The sequence below is a fragment of the Vicia villosa genome, linkage group LG4 (assembly GCF_029867415.1).
Source record: "Vicia villosa cultivar HV-30 ecotype Madison, WI linkage group LG4, Vvil1.0, whole genome shotgun sequence".
NCBI classification, from domain to species: domain Eukaryota; kingdom Viridiplantae; phylum Streptophyta; class Magnoliopsida; order Fabales; family Fabaceae; genus Vicia; species Vicia villosa.
The window spans coordinates 153991698-154017337 of NC_081183.1; the positions used below are offsets into that span (position 1 = coordinate 153991698).

The 25640-nt window shown below is 31.8% G+C and overlaps 5 protein-coding genes across 18 annotated transcripts; 2 read left to right on the forward strand and 3 right to left on the reverse strand.

Annotated features, from left to right (window-relative positions):
* Positions 1-443: 443 nt before the first annotated feature.
* Positions 444-1024, reverse strand: LOC131598114 (uncharacterized). Its single transcript, XM_058870747.1, has 2 exons — positions 574-1024; positions 444-469 (listed from the first exon to the last, which is right to left on the reverse strand). The coding sequence occupies exons 1-2, from the start codon at positions 1022-1024 to the stop codon at positions 444-446; spliced, it is 477 nt and encodes a 158-aa protein (XP_058726730.1).
* Positions 1025-2914: 1890 nt separating this feature from the next.
* Positions 2915-4842, forward strand: LOC131598115 (uncharacterized). Its single transcript, XM_058870748.1, has 4 exons — positions 2915-2962; positions 3796-3901; positions 4266-4736; positions 4838-4842. Exons 1-4 carry the CDS (start codon positions 2915-2917, stop codon positions 4840-4842), a joined length of 630 nt encoding a protein of 209 aa, XP_058726731.1.
* A 3751-nt stretch (positions 4843-8593) lies between these two features.
* On the forward strand, positions 8594-12505 carry LOC131595571 (phosphoglycerate mutase-like protein 1). Of its 8 annotated transcripts, none has more exons than XM_058867949.1 (10): positions 8602-9202; positions 9317-9400; positions 9601-9660; positions 9749-9812; positions 9891-10009; positions 10107-10180; positions 11081-11155; positions 11245-11333; positions 11996-12040; positions 12118-12505. In XM_058867949.1, the coding sequence occupies exons 4-10, from the start codon at positions 9799-9801 to the stop codon at positions 12230-12232; spliced, it is 531 nt and encodes a 176-aa protein (XP_058723932.1). In that variant the 5' UTR covers positions 8602-9202; positions 9317-9400; positions 9601-9660; positions 9749-9798; the 3' UTR covers positions 12233-12505. The 8 variants fall into 8 exon arrangements, 6 of the variants coding, with proteins under 6 accessions (XP_058723934.1, XP_058723932.1, XP_058723933.1 ...); XM_058867947.1 differs by having other exon boundaries at positions 8606-9216; XM_058867950.1 differs by lacking the exon at positions 9601-9660.
* Positions 12506-13032: 527 nt separating this feature from the next.
* LOC131595570 (uncharacterized) lies at positions 13033-15946 on the reverse strand. 4 transcript variants are annotated; one of them, XM_058867944.1, is made up of 8 exons: positions 15837-15946; positions 15681-15746; positions 15402-15601; positions 14531-14612; positions 14305-14414; positions 13992-14146; positions 13736-13832; positions 13033-13655 (listed from the first exon to the last, which is right to left on the reverse strand). In XM_058867944.1, exons 3-8 carry the CDS (start codon positions 15489-15491, stop codon positions 13359-13361), a joined length of 831 nt encoding a protein of 276 aa, XP_058723927.1. In that variant the 5' UTR covers positions 15492-15601; positions 15681-15746; positions 15837-15946; the 3' UTR covers positions 13033-13358. The 4 variants fall into 4 exon arrangements, with proteins under 4 accessions (XP_058723927.1, XP_058723928.1, XP_058723925.1 ...); XM_058867945.1 differs by having other exon boundaries at positions 13033-13277; positions 13445-13655; positions 15402-15746; XM_058867942.1 differs by having other exon boundaries at positions 15402-15746.
* A 440-nt stretch (positions 15947-16386) lies between these two features.
* On the reverse strand, positions 16387-18124 carry LOC131595572 (U-box domain-containing protein 35-like). Of its 4 annotated transcripts, none has more exons than XR_009281949.1 (6): positions 17845-18124; positions 17698-17742; positions 17473-17594; positions 16964-17085; positions 16535-16827; positions 16387-16447 (listed from the first exon to the last, which is right to left on the reverse strand). XR_009281949.1 is itself a non-coding variant. In XM_058867952.1 (5 exons), the coding sequence occupies exons 2-5, from the start codon at positions 17720-17722 to the stop codon at positions 16737-16739; spliced, it is 360 nt and encodes a 119-aa protein (XP_058723935.1). In that variant the 5' UTR covers positions 17723-17742; positions 17845-18124; the 3' UTR covers positions 16391-16736. The 4 variants fall into 4 exon arrangements, 2 of the variants coding, with proteins under 2 accessions (XP_058723935.1, XP_058723936.1); XR_009281948.1 differs by having other exon boundaries at positions 16648-16827; positions 17845-18123; XM_058867952.1 differs by having other exon boundaries at positions 16391-16827.
* Positions 18125-25640: the final 7516 nt, after the last annotated feature.

Here is a 25640-nt window from a genome sequence, read left to right on the forward strand (position 1 = left end):
ATTTTATTTGTCAAAAAAGTTAAAATAATAATTTATCTAATACAATATTAAATAATTTTTATGAGTTAAAAAAAAGTGCACTGTCCGTGTAAAATAATTTTACAATGTCATCTAATGAAAATTTATCATTTAGTCACGTCGTATAATTTATTTAAAAATAAAAGTATGATTTGACATTTAACATGATTGTAATTGGTTGATGATATAAAATAATTTTACATGTATCATTTATTCTCACCTTTTATTTATAACAATATATAATTATTATGTATAATTGATTTTAATACTAATATTTAATTATGTTGTACAATTAATTTAGTCATGTCATATAATTTATTTAAAAATAACATTATGATTTGACACTTTTTTTTTTACCCAAACAAACTTAACTTCTTTCATTATTTAAAATAGTTTCAATACAATGAGGTATATAATTAACGGAACTACGTCGAGACCAAGAATTGGCCGCCTTTGTTAAACAATGAGCAACCATATTCGCTTGACGCTTAACAAACTCTACCTCAAAGTTTGAAGAATAAAGTAACAACAACTTAATAGAACGAATAATAAAACTGAACTCGGACCCTCCTATGGAATTTGAATGGATAGCTTGCACCACTTGTTGAGAGTCGCTCGAGAAAACAACATGATCAAGATGGAGGGCTAAAGCTCCTTGGATAGCTTCCTTCAAAGCCAAAGCCTCCGCTTCTAAAGTAGAAGAAGAACCCACATCCCAAGCGACACCCGCGGTAATAAAGTTCCCCAAATCATCCCGAATGCACCAACCTCTATTAGTAGTACCACAATTACGATTAAAATCCGCATCGACATTACACTTGAACCAACCCGGAGGGGGTGGAAGCCATTGATGAGTGTGGAGGGGGGTCGTTTCGCCATCTTGAGAATTTTGAGCCAACCACCACTCTTGCCACTTGTGGAAAGCTAACCACCCAAGCCTCAATGCCTCCTCCTTTTCATTGTTCCAAATGAACTCATTCCTATTGTGCCATAAAGTATCTACCATCATAGCAAAACGCCCAGCAACCTTCCTATCCTCCTTACTACACAAAATAAGAATGAGGGATCTAATGTCGTTAGAAAGATGAAGAAGAGGTGCAATAGTGTCATACAAACCTGCTTCCTTCCAACACGAGTTAGTTTCCGGACACCCGAAAAAAACGTGTCAATCATCCTCCTCGGCCACCCCACAAAACTGACAAAAAAGAGGACAAGGGACATGATGCTAACTTAGCCGAACCCGAGAGGGCAAACATCCTGAGCAAATACGCCAAAGAAGATGTTTCACTCGAGGAGGAGCAAGAATTGACCACAACCCATTCCAATTAGCGTCGTTAGGCTCCAACTTTTAGTTATAACAATATATAATTATTATGTATAAATGATTTTAATACTAATATTTAATTATGGTGTATAATTAATTTTAATTATATTTAACTATGTTGTATTTATAATTATTTTTTATATTTTATAAAATATGTGTATTTTAAAATTTTGATAAGAGTATTTTAGTTTCTACTTTAAAAAATCAAAAGTAATTTTAAAAGTGTTTAATTGAATTTAATGTGTTTGATTATTTTTAAAAATAGATTTGATTATATGTTGTATAATTAATAATTAATTTTAATTATATTTAATTATATTATATTTGTAATTATTTTTTATATTTTTTAAAATATGTAAATTTTAAAAATTTGATAAGAGTATCTTTTGTTTCTACTTTAAAGAATCAAAAGTAATTTTAAAAGTGTATAATTGAATTTAATGTGTTTGATTATTTTTTTAAATAGATTTGATTATATTTATGTGTTTTAGAATTAATTTTAATTATATTTAGTTATATTATATTTATGAGATTAATTACTATGCACTGTCAGTGTAAATTTTTTTACACAGTCAGTGAATCATAACCACCCACTAATACGAATTAATAAATAATTAAATTAAAAATAAAATATAATTTACAACCCAACGTTCATTATTCATTGACGGTGTAAAACTTCTTTACACTGTCAGTGCATTTCAATTAAACTCTATATTTATAATTATTTTTGAATATTTTATAAAATATGTATATTTGAAAATTTTTATAAGAGTATTTTAGTTTCTACTTTAAAAATCAAATATAGTTTTAAAAATGTATAATTGAATTTAATATGTTTGGTTATTTTTTATCATAGATTTGATTATATGTTGTATAATTAATTTTAATTATATTATATTTATAATTATTTTTTAATATATTATAAAATATGTATATTTTACAAATTTGATAAGAGTATCTTTAGTTTCTACTTTAAAAATCAAATATAATTTTAAAAATAAATCAAATATAATTTTAAAAATGTATAATTGAATTCAATGTGTTTGATTATATTTGAAAATAGATTTGATTATATCTAAAAATAGAATCCCAAATTGAAATTTATATACGGAAACTATTGATTCAAATATATTTATAAATAATATGAAACGAAGAATAAGTAGCTCATTACACCACTTCCCGTCGTCACCGTTCAATTCTCTTCCTCTCTCAAAACTTCCAATCTTTTCAGGTTGGTTAATTCATTGTATTTTTTGAAAGCTAATTCATGAAAAATAATATTCGTTTTTGTATTCTGTTTCAGTATTTGCTTAGTGATTCTAATATCAGATTTTTGGTAGTTAATTTGTGAAAAATAATATCCGTTCTCGACAACTTTTAAACTTATCTGTTAAAATTTTGATAGAAAAGTTCCTCTTATTAGACAACCATTAAGATTGACAATACTTTATGGTACTAAATGCTGGGCAATATAAAAATGTTGTGGTACTAAGTGTGTATTTAAGTGAAACTAGTTAATGGTTTACGATATTCTTTATGTTTATTATGCCAATGAATTTTGAAATTTCAGACATGTCAAGTGGATCTGTCAAAAAGATTTCGCTGAAAGAAATCGAGCAGGTAACTTGATCTTTTTACTACACACACCTAAACTTTCAGTTTTTAATTTGTACCATTGTATTTAAGGACATCGAAAACTGAAACAAGGAGTTTTTTACTAGGATTTTTGGAACCTAGCTCTTGATACGAACTTATGACCGAAGAATATTGTATCTGTCTTATTAAAATGTATCAAAGAGAGATCCGGATACAATATATACACATGGCAAATCTAACTAATACGTAAGGTTGTGTTCGAATGAGATAATTGAAAATTTTTAAAATTTTTGAAATTTTAAGTAATTAATATGATTCAATTAAAAATTTCTTTATTTGGATGGAGTATTAAAATAATTTATTGTTAAATTTTTTTTTTGATAATTATCATAAATTTTAAAAAATTTCAGCAAAATTAAAAAAATAAGGACTAATTTGCAATTTTTGAAAATTTCAAAGGACCAATTTTTGAAAATTATTAAGACTAATTTGCAAATTTTTGAGATAAATTTATAATTTTCATAAAATATAAAGACCATCTTGCAAAATTTTAAAAATTAATAATAAACAATTTAACATTTAAATTTAAATTATGGAGCAATTTTAAATTTTTTATTCTTTGATATCATTTGAAATTCCTTAAATAAAATACTTCATAAAAAATTTACATCATTTTAACATTCTCTATATTTATTATCCAAACAATAAATTCTAATCAAATTATTTTAATTTCTCTAAAAAAAATTATTTCCATCTTTAAAATGCTTCGTCCAATCCAGTTAATATATTTCCCCTTTGACCGACTCTTCCTAAAATCTCTTTACCATTCGTTCTACTGACACTTTGGCTGATTTCAGGTACAAAATCTCATAGAACGATGTATGCAACTATATATGAACCCAAAAGAAATTGTGGAAACTCTACTTATTAAAGCAAAAATTGAGCGTGGTATTACAGAATCTGGTACGAACTTTTGTTCACTATTATCTTTTTCTGCTTTACTACTCACTGCATTATGTTGTTTTCTCTTTCTAACATGTACATGTGTATTGATGCTTCAGTTTGGCAAAAGCTTGAAGAACAAAATCAAGAATTTTTCAAGGCTTATTATTTGAGGTTGAAGCTGAAGGAGCAAATAACTGAGTTCAACAGGTTGCTTCAGGAACAAGCTGAGTTAAGTCAGCTACAATCACTTGCTGTTGCTTCACTACCCAACTCTAATGGTTCACATATTTCTTCATGTAATTGTTTTCATCCCTTTGAAGTGAACTTTTATTGTTTCTGTTTTCCATTACCCTAAAAGTTTTCATGTCTCTTTTCTTAACAGTACCTCAGAATCCATCTTGCTATGCCTCTGAGCAATCCAGTGCAGTTGTGAAGAAGCCAAAGAATATGAGACATTCCACCATACATGATGTGCTTAACAATGGCGGCTCATCGCTGAACACAAGTATGCACGAATTGACTCCGATATCTGCTCGTGGCAATAGGATTAACAGCCCACCAAGCATGCTTTCATCTCAACCCGGATGTTCCGGTAGTCCCCCTTACATTTTTGGTCATGATGGCACTGTCCTGGAAGTATGCCCAACTATTGGTGATGCAGCGGTTACATCGTTTAATAGTGTTGACTCAAACTCCCATTCTATGAATGGAGCACTCATTGACTCAGATATTTCATCATTTGGATCTTTGGGGCAGATTCCTATTGACTCAGATATTTCATCATTTGGATCTATGGATATTTCTAGAAACTTCAGCCTTTCAGATCTGACTGCTGATTTTTTTCAGAGTTCTGGTATGTTTTCTTTCCAATTCATATGCTATGCTGCTGACATTAACATTATCTTAATCTTTGCTCATACACGTACTGATACTATTTGGTTATCTTGCTTGTAGATTGAACATCACCCCTAAAATGAAGTGCTTGTAAATAGAAGTTTAGAAGTTTGCCAGACTATGAAATTCCAACTCTTTGTGAACGTGTGTATAGGAATTCACTAACCATAATCTGCAGTGAAGGGAAATTGAATTTGAAAGGGTTTATATGTACTTAATAAATAATGAATCTCTCTTATTTTGGTTTGTTTTTCATCCTCAGTCCATTCGTGTATATAGCTTTGCATAGTGTGGTTTTTTCTACTTTGTGTATATACCAGCTCTCTATTGTGTTGTGATGATGTTCTTTTTGGCTTAGAATGCATGAAACTGTTTTACAAGGGTACAGTTTTCACCTTATCAAATGAGTTGCTTACTGAACTAAAAAAAAGTTTCAACTTTCAACAACAGCCGGTTCCAGCTCTTTTGGTGTTCCAATTGTTATAATCAATATTTTGACATTCGAAACATGTTGGATATGCAATGCTAAAATGTAAAAACTTCAGTAACTAAATGGTTAGACATGTTCTAACTAAATGGTTAGACATGTAGTTAAGTGTAGTTAGACTTAAATTGTTAAATTTATTTCAAATTCAAAACATATAAATTCAAATCACTAAGTTGTAAGGTGTGTAATTAGATCGACTAAAGGTGTTAAATTTAGAGATCATTTGGTTCATGGATTTAAAAGTGATTATCTGGACTTTGATGATCTTTGCAATCTGATTCAATGAAAACTCTATTGAAGTTCAATTTACATTTTAATTTTTCTTTTGGTGTATTAAATGTGATGATGAGAATCACATTTTAAAATGCTATCAAGCAGATCCAATGATATTACTTTTGACACGAGATTATTTATAAAAATATTTGAATCAATGATTAAATTATTCCTGTGTATAAATTTTATTTTAAATATTTTTTAAGATCTAGTCAAATCTTATTTTTTTAAAAATAAAAATCAAATACATTATTTTTATGGAAAAACTTAACATCGTAGAAATATATTATTTGAAAACATTGCATTAATTTAGAAATAATGTATCATCTAATAATAAAAGAAAAGATTATATAGGATAAGTTATGATTTGATAAAAAATTTGTTTTTTATAGTTGTTATAAGCATTTGTTTTTAAAGTGTAACAATAATAAATAAATAAAAGATAAAGTTATTGAAAGTTATAATATTTTTCATACATAAAAGTATTTGAATCAATAATATATTTTTTCCGGTCTATAAAAATAATAAATATTATTTTTATTTTTATATTATTTATAAACATATTTAAATCAATAGTAAACTTAGTTTCGTTTATAAAAATAACCGTGTTTGAAAACATTTGAATTAACAATAAATTTTTTTACCTATAAAAAAATATTTAAATTAATAATAAAATTTTAAATATCGATATTTTAGTCATTTAAAGATATTAATAAAAATATTAAATAGATAAATTAATTATTTTATTTTATTTTACTTTCTAATATTTGAAGAAAAAAACATTTTTAAAATTTATAGTATTAGTGAAATCATAAATATAAATTGACAAAAAAAGAAATCATAAATACAAGATTTAGTATTTGTGATATCATAAATTGTAATTGTATAAATATTGTCGTAATTTTATAAATATTTAATAATAATATCATCATTAATTAGTGTTTATTTTATAATAATGCCCATTAATAAGTGTTTAAATTTTGTAATTGATCAATTATTTAAAAGAGATTATATTAGAGGTCAGACAATTGTTTATAAAATCAATACTTAATATAATCAGACAATTGTTTATAAAATCAATACTTACTATTTATAAATATGATTCTACGTAGATTATATAATTCAATTGATTTAGAACAAATCTGTGCAAAATTAAATTTAGGATTGTTCACTTCGGATACATTCAAAGGTTGAAAATGTGTTTGAAAAAGTTGAAAATTACATTAAATGAAAATGAACCAAAACCAATTTAATTTTTAAATAGGTCATGCTAACAAGTGTCACATGGGGCATTCGTTAAGCATTCCATATCAAAGAAAAAATTCCTTAAATAAATTATTTATGTAAGGAATTTCAATATCCAATACTCAAATGATTTATTTCAATATCCAATATATTGAATACACGCAATTTCAATAAAACAAATTTTGTTATTCTTTAAAAAAGTCAGTTATTTCTATTTCTAGAACATTAAATATAAGTCATAAAAAAAACATTAAATATAAGTATTATTTATTTTTTTAAACTCTTAACAAGTGCCCCTGAGACACTCGTTAGTAGAGTTGTCAAAATGGGCTATCCCAGATGGGCTGGCCCACCAGGCCCGAAAAATCATAGGGCTCGGGCCTTAAAATCAGAGCCCATATTTTCAGGGCCTTTTTAACCCAGCTCTGAAAAGCCCGCTACCCATTAGGGTTAGTCCATATGGGCCGTGGGTAGCCCATTAGGCCCGCATAATTGTAAATTTGAAAAAAATATTAATATTAATATTATCTTACTCCAAAATAGCGCATTGATTTTTCTCATCTCACTAAATTCTATCTCTATTCTATTCAATTTTTCTCTTTTAAACAGGGACGGATCCAGAAATTTTGATAAGTGGGGTCAAAACTAATTCTTAAAAATATACAAATATATAAAAGATAAATGATTACATTATATATATCGAGAAATACAAAAATTATGAAAACTATATTATTGTATATCAAAAAATTGAACACACTTCAAAATTTATAACTTATAACTGATTTCAACGTGTTTTGATATTTTGAGAAGAAAAATAAATATATAATAGTAAAATTTGATAGTTAAAAGTTACTCCTATAAAATTTAATATTGTTTCAATTTTACTTCCGGTTTTCTTTTTCGAACTATCCACTTTCACTTATGATTTTATCTTTCAAGAGTGCATTAGGAAGAGATCAGGCTTATTGCTAATTCAAGCCAAACAAAAATTTAATTACATGTAAATTTGACTATCAATTGTAATAATAATAATCAAAAGTTTAAGGAAATGAAATTTTTAGTAAATGTTGAATATATTTTCAAAGACAATTTAGAATTTACAAGAAAAATAAATATAAAATAGTAACAAATAGGTTATATTCCTATATGATAAAAAAAGTAAGAAGTGATGTTTATTATGCTCATTTGTTAGACTAAAATGTATGTCATTTTTGTGATACCATGATATGTGGGGGCAACATTTTATTTTGATTGGGGGCAAAATATAAAAGCAATTAATTATTTATTAAAATCAAATTAAATATGTGGGGTCAAGTGCCCCCAATTCCTACAACCTAGATCCGTCCCTGCTTTTAAATATCTATAATATAAGAAAACTCTATCTTTTTGAAGAGTTCCTCTCATGCTGCCAAGTGGCTTATTCTGAGAGTAGGAAATGTTGCTTATGGATGCGCCACGTGTACTGTTCATTTATGAAGTTATGTTCTTCCATCTTCCACTATGAATGTGTTACATAATTAACATTTGTGTGGTTCTGTCCATGCATCTTCCATTCTGCATAATTATGTGTTACATAATTAACATAAGGGAGATTCTACGGTGCATTCGCCCATTTGACTTCAGTGGTGAAGTCACTGCAATTGACCAATAGAATTAAAGCCCTAATCAACCCTAATTAATTCTAAGTTAATTTAAGCCACATCAGCTCTATGGTAAAAATAATTTTACTGTGGGACCCATTGTAAAAAAATCTTTTAAATATTGCATTTCAGTCCCATTCACTTAATAATATTTTACAAATTATATTTTACAAATTAGAAATTAGAAATAAGTTTTATATAATTGTAATTTTTTTAAACACAAATTATACTTTTCGTTGTTATTTTCTTTCTCCCAACTTCCCTCCTCTTCTTTCTCCCAACTTCCTAATTGAATTATATTCTTGGTTGTTCTTCTTCTTCCTTTCAAGTTCCCTCTTTTTCTTTCTCTCAACTTTCCAATTGATGAATTCGAAATTGCAATTCAAAACCCTAAATTTCTAAATCCCTCCACTGCGATGTCACTCTCCTACTCCAACTTCTTTCTCGATGACGACCTCCTATACAACGAGAAAACCTCCAGCGTCTTATCCAGAGATTTGTTGGCGGAAAGCTTCTCTGATGTCGATTCGTCTCCGCCGACGGAGGAAGAGTTATGCACTTTCTATTAACTTCACCGGCAGACTCATAGACTCGCTCTTGTAGGTGTTGCCCAAAATGTGCTTTGTTAGATGAAACGAAACGACATTATAGTAATGAGCAGTTGCTGTAGTTTGAGATCTGATTTCATCGTCATGGAAATCGAACTGAGTAGTAGCAGTACTATAGTAAAAGAGGTTTTGGTACCATTTTTAGTTCCACTGTTAATCCTAGATCACTCAGGTTTCAACCCTCTGGTTTGTCTTCTGTTCCTGACAACTTTGATTTCTCAGTTATTCCAATTTTGAGTCTAATTTTATAGCTATTGGTTTATCTCTCTCCCCATCAATGCTTCAGGGTTTTGCCTTTACTGATTTCATGAATGGCTTTATCTCTCTCCCCATCAAGGCTCCTGATTTTGCTTTCAACAAAGCACTTAAGGTTATAATCTTTTTCTTATTCTCGATTTTAAGTTATTTTCATGATCAATGAGCAGGTTCATTTTATGCCCAACCTCAAAGACAAGAACTTATACAAGATTTTTACAAAAATTAGCACGATCATGTTCGTGGCGTGGTTAGTGGTGACATATGAATTTCAACTTTTAGTAATACCATAAACTTCATGTCCTATTTCTGCAGAGATTTGTTGGTTTCGTTTAGAGCAACAGGACGGATGCTGCAAAGGATTATATTTTATACGTCTGTATCTTTAATTTATATGTATTTTAAAAAATAATATCATGATATATCTAAATGATGACATCTAAATGGACTACTAATTGTACAGGGATGGTGTAAGTGAAGGACAATTTTACCAAGTTCTACTATACGAGCTTGATGAGATTCGGAAGGTTTGAACTGTTGACTCACTCCTACTGTAATTGTTTGTTGAAGTTGTTCCTATATTAACATATAAGATTTTTATAAAGGTGTGTGTTTCTTTGGAGCCAAACTTTCATAGTTGTACAAAAAAGACATCATACTAAGTTATTCGCGAACAACCACACGGACAGGAATAATACATATAGTAGTGAAAATATACTGTCTGGTATGTGGAGTGTTCCTAAAATGGTTGTTACATGCAAACGAATTTACCGGTATTTGAATATTACGATTGATATTTTCTGCTTTTGATATGCTTTCAGGAACTGATGTTTATACAAAAATCGATCACCCAACCGAGTTTGATTTTTATCTCTGTAGTCACGCCGGCATCCAGGTAAAAGGTAGGCTAAAAGCAATACTTAAAATCTACTTGACGAATATAATTATCTTTCCCACAACCTAAATTTAATGCGATTCAACTAAAACTATTATGGATCAGTGGGGTTTGTTCGACCGACAATTTCGCACTAGAGGACGGGGGATTAGTATGGTTGTTCTTACCAACTTCGATGCCAATGTTGTTGTTAACTCGAATCTCATCATCAGAATTCTACTGCACGATGTCGAGATTATAATTTTAATATACACTGTTCCGATTTCTTACTGATTAGCATACAAGTTGACATTTTGGTTTTCAAATTCTATTGTTTTAAGAACAATTATAAGCAAATCAAGTTCTTTTTTAAGGTAAATTCGATACCTTTTTTGCATTGATTCCCCTACCGATATTTGCTGCTATATGGGCCATTTCAAATTCTAAGATTAGTATCAAAGTCAACTGTCTACCCAGATTTTATATCTGGCCACTATTTTCCTCTCTTTTCCTATTGAATAATAGATCGACATGACTGGTTTTCAGAATTCTTGGGGCCTATGTGCTTGCAGCGGTGGCTTGTTATCTTAAGTTCCACTTTTGCTAGAAAAAGCTCCCTCTAGCAGAGCTTTGTCAAAAGCTCTTCATTTGTGTATGCACAAACTAAGCTACTTTTTTTACCCAGAGCTTTTAAAAATATTGTTTGGCTCAACTTCTAATTTAAAGTAGAGAAATCTAAAATAAGCTGACCCAACTTCTTTCTACTGTTATCCAAAGATTTTCCTTATTTTCTGTCAGTTGGTTTCTACTGTAATTAGAGAGAAGTTTCAAAATTGAATGGATACTATACTTTATTATTTATAAAAGAATGGTGCTGTATTAAACTTAGTCTCTGTGTTATGCTTTTTTTGGTTAATTTAGGGGGTGCATCCTTGTGATAAGAGAAGGCACATCACTGAGTACAAGAAAATGTTTCCAGCAATTGATTTTTCACTGGTAAGTGATCTATTTTGATTATCTCAAAAGCTAAGGTATGATTGATATTTGGTTAGACATGACTCATGCTTAGTATGAACTATGTTTAGATTGAGTCTGATGACGACATTTTGTGGAAACCTGATATTCGAGAGAAGAATGAAGAAGTTGCTGCCAGGGGACTGAAATTTTTGGAATGGTGAGTGATTAAATGAGTCACGTTTCATGTCTGTGACTATGCTTATTTAGCAAAACTGTTATTGAAAAAAAAGTAGGGAGAGCCAAAAGATTAAGCATACTGAAAAAAGGGTCCACATTACTATGATCTAGATTTAACCTGATCTTTTTGCCCTACTATGATAATATCAAGAAATCCAGAGTGTGCTTATGGTTGCCCAATTCGGTTTTTATTTTTCTAGAGCATTGCACAGCATCTGAAACAGATAGTTATATTAGTCTCTACTATGATTATATCTATTCTATTCATATTTTTGTATTTATCCAGGTTGTGGACTCATAAAGAAAAAGAGATTGATGTTGTTACTCACAGTGGTTTTCTATTTCATACTCTAAGTGCTTTTGGAAATGATTGCCATCCAAATGTGAAGAGTGAAATCTGCACACAATAAGTATTCATCTAAAAATAATGTATCATCTTTTTCTTACAATATTCTAAAAATCGAACAGCCAGTTCAACTAGTTGAACCTTGAACCCACACTGTCTATAATTTGAATGTCTCTCTGGTTCGATGGTACTATTTGATATTTAAAACTGTTTTTTATGAATTCAAACTTGGGGATATATGACATATAATTAATAATAAGGTGGCTTTGTAAAATTTTGCCTTTCTTTTTCAACAGCTTTGCTAATTGTGAGCTGCGTTCAGTGGTTATCATCGATAGAGGGTGAGCATCGTATTTACAGAACAACTTATACTCAAGCTTCTTTAGAAAATTCAGTTTCTGAGTTTTCAATTTTGCAGGATGATTGGATCAAATGAGTCCTCTACCAACTTTCCTGACAAGATTCCACACGGCCTTGACCTTCCCAGTGATGTTGCTGACGAGAAAAATGCTGCGAATGATCTAACTAAGTAACATGAGAAGATTTTCTTCTGTTATATGATTTCTGCAAAGAAACCTAGGTGTCAACTTTTCAAGATGATGATTACTGTGATTGCTCCAATTTAACATTCATTAATGGCCATTGATTCTTACATGGAAATATTAGATATGTTCTTTTACTTTCCCAGTTCCCTTCCCATTTTTCTCATGATACATTTTAACCTCTGGCCCCTTCTTTCACCTTAGAAAGAAAAGATCTTTGTAAAAAAATAATAGTAGCCAAAAAGGCGACCAAATTCAGAACCATGGTAAAAGTAGTTTTAAAACTGTCACTCATTTGAAATTTGAGTGTGAATTAGTCGTTATTTGAAATTTCAAACTTTGTTTGGACTAGTTAAATTCGAAATGGACTGATTATGATAACCATTAATCTCACAATTATGTGCCCTCTCCATTGGAATTATAGGTGGACCTTGAGGGTGGATTCTTAAGACCCCCTTTGATGATTGCTTTTAAGTATTTTAACTCATCAATGCATGTATCATCAAGTTTCTTAAAATGAGTAGGATTTTAATTTCTATATTTAGTTAAACCAAAATAGAATAAATTTATAATTTTTTTATTTTTTACTCTTATAAATTGACAACTTTAAAAAAAGACATAATATAAAAAAATTTAACCCTATATCCTGGGCATCAAAAGGCCATAATTTTATATTTATACTCTTGATGTTTAGTAAAATACTATATTTAAGTTCATCATTGAGCAATTTTTAAGTATTAAAAACAGAAACACATGATTTTTATAATTCAAAAGACAACATTTTTGTAATGTTAAAGACAAACAGAGGAAACTGTGTTTTAAGAGCATATAGCAAACATTGCATCTTATTTCACCATTATACAAATGATATTTATACCTTCATTTTTTAAGTCTGATATATATCTTGCTATTATCGCGATAAAATTGAAATTAAATTTTCCATAATCCACAAATACATGATGATGATTTTGTTACTGCTGTTGATACCAGGCAAGGATCTTCCTCATTCCTTCAAAAACAAATTCCAAACCGGCTGCTGTAAAGTTTGAAAGTATAAAAGTTATGCAGTTTTGGAAACTACGTGAATTGTGCATTCGTGTTGGAGAGATGAGAGAATTTATGCAGAGATAAAGCCATCACCGCTTAAGGGTATTGCTTTAGATAGTAGAATGATGAGACCAGCAGCTACAACACTAATTTGACCTGACTTCGCCGATTTATTACTAGAACTCTCTCCTCTGCCATCAAGTTTCAACTTGTCCTCCACGAGGTGAGTTTCTGAATAAGAGGGTATTGCTACATCCCAGAAAGATTTAGTTTTGAATGATATGACTTTTTTTTCTGGCTCCAAAATTGTAGAGACCTCGGTTGGAGCTTCCATGGATAACAACTCCATACAGTGATCTTTTAAAACCTAAGAACAAATCGCAAGTAAATGAATTTAAAACTAAATGAGACATGTAAACAAAATTCACGCACAGCTAGAAACCAAACCTCAACTGTCTCAGAAGGCTGCAAGTAATCGCACACATATGTCCCCGCTAACCATGGTGCAAAAACTCTTCTAGGAAATGGAAGGTTGCATTCTTTTCTGTTCAGAAGCCAAAATAACAAAATGTACCAACTATCATATATGGATTGAATTTATTATCACTTCTAGATGTTACGTACACGCACGCAAAGATTTACTTTCAAAAAACACTAGTATATCAATGAGTGGTATTTTGTAAATACACTACAAACTACTTACCTCAATAAATGCAGCACAAGTTGAGAAAAAGGTTTTTCAACTGATACATCATCATCACTTATTTGCCTTCCAACATCATGATGATTATATGAATCAACATCTGTCTCATCACAGATTATATCCAATATACTTTGCAGGCTCGTAATGATATCTCCCTTTGCACAAAATTGTGATCCATGACAATATTAGAAAAGATCAGGAAGATATTTCCAAATAACCATACTTCGGGGAAGATATTTCCAAACAAATGTCAAACTTAAGAGAGCTCTTGAATAAAAGAGAAGAACTTTCATCATGTATTATTATTACTCACCTTCAAATCAGTAACAGCTTGTGAAATTGGCTCTTTTGAATTCAGGTACGCAAAAGAACATACTGTACCACTAAAGGAAAGAATACCAGAAACATCTTTTTGGTTGTATGCTTTATAAGATATTAACAATTAATGTTAGAAAATGAAGTTCTAAACCAACTGGAAAATTAACAAGAGCTAATGTAACGAGAATATTCATATGATATAAGATTGATGGAAAATATACCTTCAATAGAACTATTACTCAAAAATGGTATAAGCAATTCAACTTCATGCACGCCATCCGATGAGCACGGCTCATCAAGAATCTAAAGTTGTAGAAAAATAAACAAATTTTAACGAAATAATGATAACAGGGAAATGTTGTGTACAGTTTAATGCAACACAAATGCAAATGTGTGAGAAGAGGTAGAAAAACAAAAAATCAGAGGAAGATTAACAAAACCTAGAGTGGGTGGAAGAAAATCACTTTCATAACAAAATTTGAATGTTAAACTTCTTTTTATACAGAACGAAATGAGCATATTATACTTTGAAGAAATTCCAGCCCAAACCACAAATAATAGCAACCTCTCTTAATATTATATCATGTAGGAAATGAACTATGAACATCATTATTTCTATAAGTGGTAGCTTATAATTTTCTGACCTGCTTACAGATCCACATTTTATTCATTTTATTCATTTTATTTTTTTAATTGTCTTCATCATTCTAGTATGTTACAATTGAGTCCAAAATAAGACAGTTTAAGATACAGTAATATGTTAAGATATAATATGATACTTTGTTCTATTCTAACTAACAACCTCAACCCAATATCAATATTCACAGTCGGCAAGATATAGCTTTCATGTGCATCAAGGGAAAAAGAAGAGATCAATATCAAAATGTTACTCTTATTGAAAGTTCAAACTAAATCTGCTGAGAAAAACCGTTTTGGAGCATGCAATATTCAGAGCAGAAAGCTAGTGTATCACATTAAATAAATTGTGACAGCTTCACAAATCAGTTAAAAGCAAGTATTTAATCGCTGCTAACATTATGTTGTTCATGAAAAGATTCATGCCATATAAATTACTGTACTCTTAATAATAACCTTACTGTCACTTCCTCTTTGTGTTTGGTTTACAGTCATGGGCAAAAAAGAAGGTCCAGAGCCAAGTAATTTTTGAGCGAGACAATACATATGCGTCAAGACCAGGCACCAGCACTAGACGTGTTCCAAATAGAAGCTTGAACGAGAGTCCGGATTGTTCGCCGAACATAAACAAAAGACTCCCAATGAGTATCCAACAACTAGGATCAAACAACATGTATTAAGGAAATCAAGGTATATCCTTCGTTAAGATACAAAGGAAAAAGATTTTTGGTGAACCTCTCAATTTTGGCTTCATCCTCAATCGAGAATTCCAACTTAACGATCAGGAAGCTGTAAGTCATGCTGCAAGGAGCCAGTTTATCCAATTATCAGTAAAAATAGTTAACAACTGAACCATGTGAATGCAAGCAAGTAAAGCCAAACAGGGTAAACCTGTAGAGTTGCACACTGGAATTTTATACTCAACGCATCAGATACACTGATATCTATCTTTGGTCCATAGAATGCTCCATCCCCTTCATTCAACTACATGTGAAAGACCTATATGACCATATATTTGATAACTTCTAAGATTAGGCAATAGAAAATAAGTAGCAACAACACGAACTAAGGGACCAATATAACATATCTACAAGGTGGCTTTTAGTCTCCTGCCAAATTGATTTATGTCCTATCAAAAACTAAACTAGATAAATACAAGACAAATGAAAATTTGTTAATCCTTGGTAATAACAATCAAAACAGCCACATTAATTTTCATCTGTTGAGTGTCATGCAGATTATTACTATTTGTATCAGTTTGCATCACTTAAGACAGTTGCATAAAAGCCATCATATATAGTTAGTTTTAGGCTCCTAATATTAACATCATATTCAGATATTAACTAAACCAAACCAAACATTCCTGGAGACAATGTAATCAAGTACATAAGACATACGACCAACACACATACAAGACATATACATTATTGATGAAAACTTGCCTGTGGATGACTTTTGGACAACAGCATATGAGCGTCCCGAACCTCTACGCCATATTTGAACTGTTAAAGACAAAGATTCCAAGTTAATCAACAGGCCACGATAAAAGTAACTAAAACAATAAGAAAGGCTTATTAATTAGGTAATACCTTTTTCCCACCAAAAAAGATTCCAAGTTAATCAACGACAAAATACTTTTAGTTAAGCCTATTAACAAGGTGAAGTAAAGGCGGATATTAATTAGGTAATACCCTTTTCCCACCTATGAGTGTTATTCGATGGATCCCGGAGAATTTTGTAATGAGTGTATTTTTTCCTGCATGATGGTAGTATTTATCCGTAGTACTTCCATCAACTTGTGTGTCTGATTGCCGTATGGACAATTTTCCCTTTGAAACAGCGTAAACCGTACAAAATGTTGGAGTGCATACCCTTATGTTTACTGAAACACATTATTCAAAGTTGTTTTAGAATTCGGACAGAGATAATTCAAATCCTATCGAACCAGCTTGTAAGGTAACGACTAGCGAATGACATTATACGATGATGGCATTATACATCAGAAATTCAACTACTACCTTCTGAAAATACCAGAAGACAAAGCTCCAACGACAAGTTTGGTTAAAGCGTCCTTAGTTACTTCCTCCGCTACCGCAGTTACTACATCATCTGATTCAATCACTACAACATCTACATGCACCTGCACAAACACTAGTATAAGAATGTAAATCATATATTGCATTAATCTATCCTAATTGGTGTCTGTTTCATTTCACGTTTGGTGCACCTAAAATTGATTCTGGATAACTGATTTTGACATGTTTGGCAACTCTCTAGTATAATTGATTATGCTTTTCATAATTGATTTACATGAAACTAGAATTTATAGCTTGAGTCTAAACATAATATTTACACTGAAATTTACTGTTCGACTCGATTTTGCATGAATTTATCAAAACATAAATCACTATACCTTCAACTTGCTTTTAGCGCCAGAATCAATTTTACAGATTAATTCACTCAAAATCGTTTATTTCACCGCAGAAACAAACACGCTAAATCTCCAATCATAACAACAACAGTTTACCTTTCTTTGCTCGCACAAGCTCTTAAAAGGTAAAAGCATGTGATTTGTTTGCCACTCGATTTCCCTTTTGAAAGCCATTGCTACATCATTAGGCACTTGCGAAAGAGGAAGCACATCTCCCACTGAAATTGAAAAAACGTTAGAATCAAAGAATCAAATTCAAACAAACACGATGAAACACATTTTTTTATCTTAATCATCAGGCGTGCAAACAGTCTCATTTACTTTCTCTATATTCCCAATTGTACATGGAACCTTCTTTTCGGGAAGCTATAATAACACCCCAAAAAAACAAAATCAAAACAAGAAGCAAAACAACAACAACAATGTCAATTAAATTCGATTTGTTAAGAGAAAGAGAACGAGGCTGACCTTTTTCCAAACTCGATAGCTCTCTTGACAGCCATCGATTAAGCTTCGCATGAACTTCCGCTTTTCACCCGTAGCCATAGTAGGAGTAAGAGATGTATGGGTTTTGGTGAAATTAGAAAGACAAGTATTCTAATTTGTGTTTGAATAGGTATCCAAAAAAGAGAGGGAGATGAAAACTTTTGAGCTTTCAAAGGAGGGAAATGTTGGAGCGTTCTAAATTTTTTTAGGATTTGTTAGAAAAGTTGAGGGAATATGAAAAAGTGGGAGAACCGGAGAAGTTTGAGTTAATAAAATTTAATAAATTTAAAAATACATTAGAAACTTAAAATTTAAAAATAAATAAATTGTTAATCTAATTTTAAGAAAAATACATTAGAAACTTAAAATTTAAAAATAAATATTTATTCTTTTATTTATTTATTTAATTGTTATTTTCATTTTTAAAACACGATATATAACCGTCTCAATATATAACCGTCTCATTTTTTAAAATAAATATTTATTATTTTATTTTTATTTAATTAATTGTAAATTTTTGTCTCAATGTCCGTCTCTGTTAGACACGGATAAAAATTTGTCTCTAACATAGCTTACATCTTATGTTGACTATCTTCCATGGTTCACACATAGTTAACCATTATCCATGCATCTCAGACATAGTTAAGACATAGTTTACCATCATCTGTCGACTATCTTCCATTGTTCACACATAATTGATCATCATCCATGTATCTCTAACATAGTTCACACATAGTAGACCATCATTTGTTGAATCTCTTCCATGGTTCACACATATATGACTATCATCTATGCATCATTGACATAGTTCACAAATAGTTGACCATCTTCGGTTGACTATCTTCCATGGGACACACATAGTTGACCATCATCTATGCATCTCTAACATAATTCACACATAGTTTATAATATTCTATTAACTATCTTCCACGGTTCACACATAATTGACCGCCATCTATTGACTATCATCTGATGAATCTCTAACATAGTTCACACATAATTGACCATCTTCTATTGACTGTCTTACATGGTGCACACGTATTTGACCATCATTTATGAATCTCTGACATGGTTCACACATAGTTAACCATCTTCTATTGACTGTCTTACATGATGCACACATATTTGACCATCATTTATGAATCTTTGACATGGTTAACACATAGTTAACCATCATATTTTAACTATCTATAACACAGTCCACATATAGTTAACCATAATCTATTCACTATCTTCCATGGTTCACACATAGTTGACTATCATCTATGCATCTCTGACATAGTTCACACATGGTTTACCATCATTTGTTGACTATCTTCCATTGTTCACACATAGTTGACCATCATCAATTGACTCCCTGACATGGTTCACACATAGTCGACCATCATCAGTGCATCCCTGACATGGTTCACACATAGTCGAACATCATCGATTGACTCCCTAACATGGTTCACACGTAGTTGATCATCGTCTATGTATCTCATACATAGTTCACACATAGTTGACCATCATCGGTTGACTCCCTAACATGGTTCACACATAGTTGATCATCATCTATGTATCTCATACATAGTTCACACATAGTTACCATCATGTGTTGACTATCTTCCATAGTTCACACATAGTTGATCATCATCTATGTATCTCAAACATAGTTCACACATAGTTGGCCATCATATATGCATCTCTAACATAGTTCACACATATCTTACCATCATTTGTTGACTATCTTGCACTGTTCACACATAATTGACTGTCATTTCTGTATCTCTGACATAGTTCACATATAATTGACCATCTTCTGTTGACTATCTTCCATTATTCACACATAGTCGGTCATCATCAGTTGACTTCGTGACATGGTTCACATCCATTGCAATGTGACCCATTTAGTTGACTCTGATCCACTAAAATATGATTCATAGTTAACCATCATATATTGACTATCTTCCATGGTTCATACATAGTTGACCATCATCTATGCATCTCTGACATAGTTCACACACAATTGACCATCTTCTATACACTATCTTTCATGGTTCACACATAGTTGACCTTCATCTATGCATCTATGACATAGTTCACACATAGTTGACCTTCATCTATGCATATATTACATAGTTCACAAACAGTTGACAATCATTTATGCATCTATTACATGGTTCACATATAGTCGATCGTCTTCTATGCGTCTCTGACATGGTTCACACATAGGTTGACCATCATCAATGCATCCCTGACATGGTTCACTAATAGTCGTACATCATTAGTTGACTGTCTGACATGGTTCACACATAGTTGACCATCATCAATGCATCCCATACATGGTTCACACATAGTTGACCATCGAAGATAGTCAATAGATGATGGTCAGCTATGTGTGAAGTATGTCAGAGATCCATATATGATAATCAACTATGTGCGAAATATGTTAGAGATGCATAAATGATGGTCAACTATGAGTGAACCATGTCAGAGATTCAATAGATGATGGTCAAATATGTGTGAACCATGAAAAGTAGTCAACATATGATGGTTAACAATGTGTGAACACAAATTTGACCGTCATCAATGCAATTCTAACGTGGTTCACACATAGTCGACCATCATCAATGCATTTCTGACATAGTTGACACAAAGTTAATCATCATCAATGCATCTCTTATATGGTTCACCGTCATCTAATGACTATTTTCCATGGTTCACACATAGTTGACCATCATCAATGCATCTCTGACATGGTTCACCATCGTCTACTGCCTATTTTTCATGGTTCACACATAGTTGACCGTCATCAATGCATTTCTGACATGATTCACACATAGTTGACCATCATCAACGCATCTGTGACATGGTTCACCATCGTTTACTGACAATTTTCTATGGTTCACACATAGTTGACCATCATCAATGCATTTCTGACACGGTTCACACATAGTTGACCTTCATCTATGCATCTATGACATAGTTCACACATAGTTGACCTTCACGAAGGATATAAAAACACTTAGAAAGGGGGGGGGGGGGGGTTTGAATAAGTGTAGTCTAAAAACTTGAATATCATCAAAGTCAAATAGCTTGGTGCAGAGTCAAACAGCTTGGTGCAGAGCATCTTCTTGTCTTCTGACTTTGAAGTGCTTCTGAGCGTGATACCATGACTTCAGCAACTTCTGCTTCTGATCTTTAGTTCCTTCTGATGCTTCCATAGACCCATGTTCTGATTATGCTTGACCATCTTTTGATGTCTTGCCAGACCATGTTCTGATGTTGCATGCTGAACCTTCTGAGTCAAAGCTTCTGAGCGCTGATTTGTGCATACTCTTTATATATTTCCTGAAAGGGAAATTGCAATGTATTAGAGTACCACATTATCTTATCCAAAATTCATATCCTTGTTATCATCAAAACTAAGAATATTGATCAGAACAGATCTTGTTCTAACACTTCATCTATGCATATATTACATAGTTCACAAACAATTGACAATCATTTATGCATCTATTACATGGTTCACACATATTTTACCATATTTTGTTGACTATCTTCCATGGGTCACACATATTTGACCATCATCTATGTATCTCTGACATCGTTCACACATAGTTAACCATCTCCTTTCCATCTGCAACATGGTTCACACACAGTTGACTATCTCCTATCCATCCCTGACATGGTTCACACATAGTGGGTCATCATCAGTTGACTCCTTGACATTGTTCTCATATAGTCGAACATCACCAGTGCGTCCCTAACATGGTTTACACACAGTCGACCGTCATCAGTTGACTCCCTGACATGGTTCACTCATAGTTGATCTGCATCTATGCATATCTGACATGGTTCCCACATAGTTGACCAACATCTGATGACTATTTTCCATGGTTCACTCATAGTTGACAATCATAGTTCACACATAGTTAACCATCTTCTATTGACTATCTTTCAGAGTTCACACATAGTTGATCATCATTTATGCACATCTGGCATGGTTCCCACATAATTGACAAACATCTTATGACTATCATCCATTATTCACTCATAGTTGACCATCATAGTTCACACATAGTTGAAATCAAAAGTGCTTCAAATATCCATTGATCAATCAAATATGAGTTTTCAAACAACTATATGTGTTGAAATCAAAAGTTCAAGTCAAAGCGACAAGAATTAGGGTTTTTGGACATGTTTATGATTAAAGCATAAAAACAAGTCTTTAAAAGCCAAATAAACAAAGCCAAAAAGTGAGAAATATTTACAAGGAGTATGGCATCCCATGAGAAGAGCCTTGATCAATCCAAAAATATTTAATCAAGAGTTTTGAAAATAAAACCAAAAGAAAAGGTTTTGAAGTCATTAAAAATGGCTTGTTTTCAATTAAATGAAAAATGATCAAATAATAAATATTTTTGGGATTTTTTGACATAATCATAAAATAGATATAATAAATGACAATGACAAATGTGCAAAAAATCATCTCAAAATGAGAAGTTTTGATTGATTAAAAAAATTGTTGAAGTTTGTTAAAAAACCAAAGAAAATAAAACAAATGATAAAAACTTAATTTTTTGTCACAATCAAGGCTTGAAATGGAGACCTTTAGAAAACATTTCTTAAAGCTAACCACCAGACCACACACCTGTGGTGACAACAATATGAATGGAATAAATTATATTAAAACATTCAGTCAGAAATCACACAAAACCAAAATAATAACATAGAAAATAAAAAATGGAGTCTCAGTGGATCGAGCTCGCGTCCTCTTGGGTGAAAGCCTTAAAACGCTCATGATTGCCACTAGGGTGGCTATTACATCCATTCAACAAAATGCTTCAATAATATATATAATAAACTCAAAGTTTTTAAAGAGAAAAAGATGTAAAAGAAAGTAAATCAAGATAGAAATAGAGAGAAAGATAGAGAAAAAAATAAAAGTTAAACGATCCAATTCACGGAAAAGTTATAGAAACTCTAACTAAAATGTGGATGAAATAAAAGAGATAGATGTGTTAATTACCTACATTTATTTATAACTAAAATACTATCTCATACTCTTTTTGTTTTTCTTACCATAAACTTTAGGAACAAATTTTTTAACAAGTTTAGAGTCTTATGAATCTGAAGTTTATAGTACCTATGTTAACTATGTGTTTTTTTCCAAAATGAGGAAAATGTACCAATCGTAAGGTGGGTACATTTAACAATGCTCTTTTCTATTTATCCTGCACTTGAAATTATAATTTGGCTTTTCAAAAGTTTTCTACACAAAAAAAAAAGTGTTCCTAAAATTTACACATAGTTGCTTGCATATCAGACGTGCATCAAAGAGTATTTTGACACAATAATAACAAACAAAATAACCCGTGGAATCAACCTGATACAACAAGCTTGGCTTTTCATTCACTACTTCAAAAAAAATGATGTAAGCCAAAAGTTAGGTTGCAATAACCTGCAGGCTTGCTTCAGAAGGATTGTTCATCCATTGATCATACAACTTCACATCACTTGTTAATCAGGAGACTGCTATCTGTGAGCATATACATGAACTAAAACCTGTACAACTTACATGTACACAATTCTAAGTAAGATATGACATAATTGACACATAGTTTACCATCTTTTGTTGACTATCTTACATGGTTTAAACATATTTGACCATCATATATGCATCTCTTACATAACTCACACATATTTTACCATATTTTGCTGACTATCTTCCATGGGTCACACATATTTGACCATCATCAATGCATCTCTGACATCGTTCACACATGGTCGACCATCATCAATTGACTTTCTGACATGGTTCACACATAGTTGACCATCATCAGTTGACTCCTTGACATGGTTCACACATAGTTGACCATCTCATATCCATCTGTAACATGGTTCACACATACTCAACCATCTCCCATCCATATATAACATGGTTCACACATAGTCAATCATCATCATTTGACTTCCTGGCATAGTTCACACATAGTCGAGCATCACTTGTTTACTCCCTGGCAACGTTCACATATGGTCCACCATCATCAATTGACTCTCTGACATGGTTCACACATGGTCGACCATCTCCTATCCATCTATAACATGGTTCACACATAGTCGGACATCATCAGTTGACTCCGTGACATGATTCACATATAGTCGAACATTATCAGTGCATCCTGACATAGTTCACACATAATCGACCATCATCAGTCCATCCTTGATATGGTTCACACATAGTCGGACATCATCAGTTGACTCCCTGACATGGTTCACACATAGTTGACCATCATCTATTTAACAAACGTAGTCTCCCTATAAATAAAGACTTAGAGTCGCCACCTATTCTGAAGGGCGAATAGGAAACCCTACGCAGTTTAGAGATCGGGGTAAGTTATTATAATCAGGTCGAGGGAAGGTGTTAGGCACCCTCAACCATTTCCTAAGGTTTTATGTTAAGGCAAAAGTTTTATGGCTAAAAGTTAAGGTTTAATAGCTAAGGAAATGAACAGGGTGAAAATTGAGATTTAGAACTGAATTGAGATTTTAAGGGGGGAGACTCGCCTTGTTACCAAGTGCCTACGTATCTCCTTATGGAGAATCAGAGTCAACGTAGTTCAGGCACAAGGTTGTACGCCCTTGAATTTGATTTGATATGGTTTGAAGGCTTTTTGAATGGCCTATTGTAGTTTTTGAAATGCGAAGTTCGAAGGTATTTTGAATTACCTTATCGTAGTTTTGAACATCACAGTGTTGAAGAGATGAATTTCCGTAGTGTCGTGGTTTAGTGTGTTTGATGCTTGGGCGTACAACCCTGATTTAGTATGTCACCGTTAGTTGCGATGATCAATAGGTTTGATCATTATAGTTAACAGATTAAATAATGTATTGCTGGTTGCTCTGATCGATAGATTCGATCGTCGCGGGCAGCAAATAAAATGTATTTTAAAGTTTGTATATATTTTTTATTATTTTATCTCTCGTCGTTGCGACTAATAGATTTAGTCGGGTCGAGGAGAGAATTAAGCCAGAATTAGTTAAATTAACAAAAATAAATTAATTCGATTAAATTTATTTCTCGCCAATGCGACTAATAGGTTTAGTTGGATCAAGGAGAAAATTATATTAATCAAGAATCAATTAGATAGGAATTAGTGTTTTTGGGCAGTAGGATTGGGCAAACCTTTAATGCGTTGATGGCCATTATAGGGTTTTTGTGATTTAATAGTTAAAACTAATTAAATAGATTAAATAAAATATTCGAAATAATCGGGAAAAATCCTAAATCCTAATCATTAACCTAATCCTAATTTTATCACTTAAATCCTAAATTAAATTTATAAAAGAAAACCTTAAATTCAATTCTAAAATAAAAAATTGAAAATACAAAATAAAACAAATTTATAAAACTAATAAAAGAATAATAATAAAAAACCTGGATAGAAATCCTGTGTGGTACTCCCTTGATGATCCATGGTGAACCTTCAGCATTGATGCGTTGGATCCTTGCTTGGTACGGATCTGGTGATAGAGAACCAAGGTACATCGTGGACGCATGAAGGCTCATTGCACTGAATCTGTAAACAACATCCTTTAAAAAAAAAAAGGCAAAGAAAAACTGCAGTAGGCTGGGATCGAACCAACGCCCCTGCACTTTATTATCTTAAAGATCTCCCATTGCCGCTACGCAATCCTTGCTTCGCTTAAGCAAACGAAAATTATACATTATATATCAAACGAAAGCGCTTAAAAATCTGAAACTAAAAAGCTTGCGCCGGTACTGTTCCTCC

Excerpts from the sequence above, each read along its gene's own strand:
- LOC131598114 (XM_058870747.1), bottom strand. The coding sequence starts at position 1,024 with ATGGTAGATACTTTATGGCACAATAGGAATGAGTTCATTTGGAACAAT. Across the intron at positions 470-573 it reads CATAGGAGGGTCCGAGTTCA|GCGGCCAATTCTTGGTCTCG; the intron begins GTTTTATTATTC and ends TGTTTAACAAAG.
- LOC131598115 (XM_058870748.1), top strand. The coding sequence starts at position 2,915 with ATGTCAAGTGGATCTGTCAAAAAGATTTCGCTGAAAGAAATCGAGCAG. Across the intron at positions 2,963-3,795 it reads CGCTGAAAGAAATCGAGCAG|GTACAAAATCTCATAGAACG; the intron begins GTAACTTGATCT and ends GGCTGATTTCAG. Across the intron at positions 3,902-4,265 it reads GCGTGGTATTACAGAATCTG|TACCTCAGAATCCATCTTGC; the intron begins GTACGAACTTTT and ends TTTTCTTAACAG.
- LOC131595571 (XM_058867949.1), top strand. Across the intron at positions 10,181-11,080 it reads GTAGTCACGCCGGCATCCAG|GGGGTGCATCCTTGTGATAA; the intron begins GTAAAAGGTAGG and ends TGGTTAATTTAG. Across the intron at positions 11,334-11,995 it reads GGACTGAAATTTTTGGAATG|CTTTGCTAATTGTGAGCTGC; the intron begins GTGAGTGATTAA and ends CTTTTTCAACAG.
- LOC131595570 (XM_058867944.1), bottom strand. The coding sequence starts at position 15,491 with ATGTATTGTCTCGCTCAAAAATTACTTGGCTCTGGACCTTCTTTTTTG. Across the intron at positions 14,415-14,530 it reads GAGTAATAGTTCTATTGAAG|CATACAACCAAAAAGATGTT; the intron begins GTATATTTTCCA and ends TATCTTATAAAG. Across the intron at positions 13,656-13,735 it reads AGCCTTCTGAGACAGTTGAG|GTTTTAAAAGATCACTGTAT; the intron begins GTTTGGTTTCTA and ends ATTTGTTCTTAG.
- LOC131595572 (XM_058867952.1), bottom strand. The coding sequence starts at position 17,722 with ATGTACAATTGGGAATATAGAGAAA. Across the intron at positions 17,595-17,697 it reads CAATTGGGAATATAGAGAAA|TGGGAGATGTGCTTCCTCTT; the intron begins GTAAATGAGACT and ends TTTCAATTTCAG. Across the intron at positions 16,828-16,963 it reads TCTTCTGGTATTTTCAGAAG|TAAACATAAGGGTATGCACT; the intron begins GTAGTAGTTGAA and ends AATGTGTTTCAG.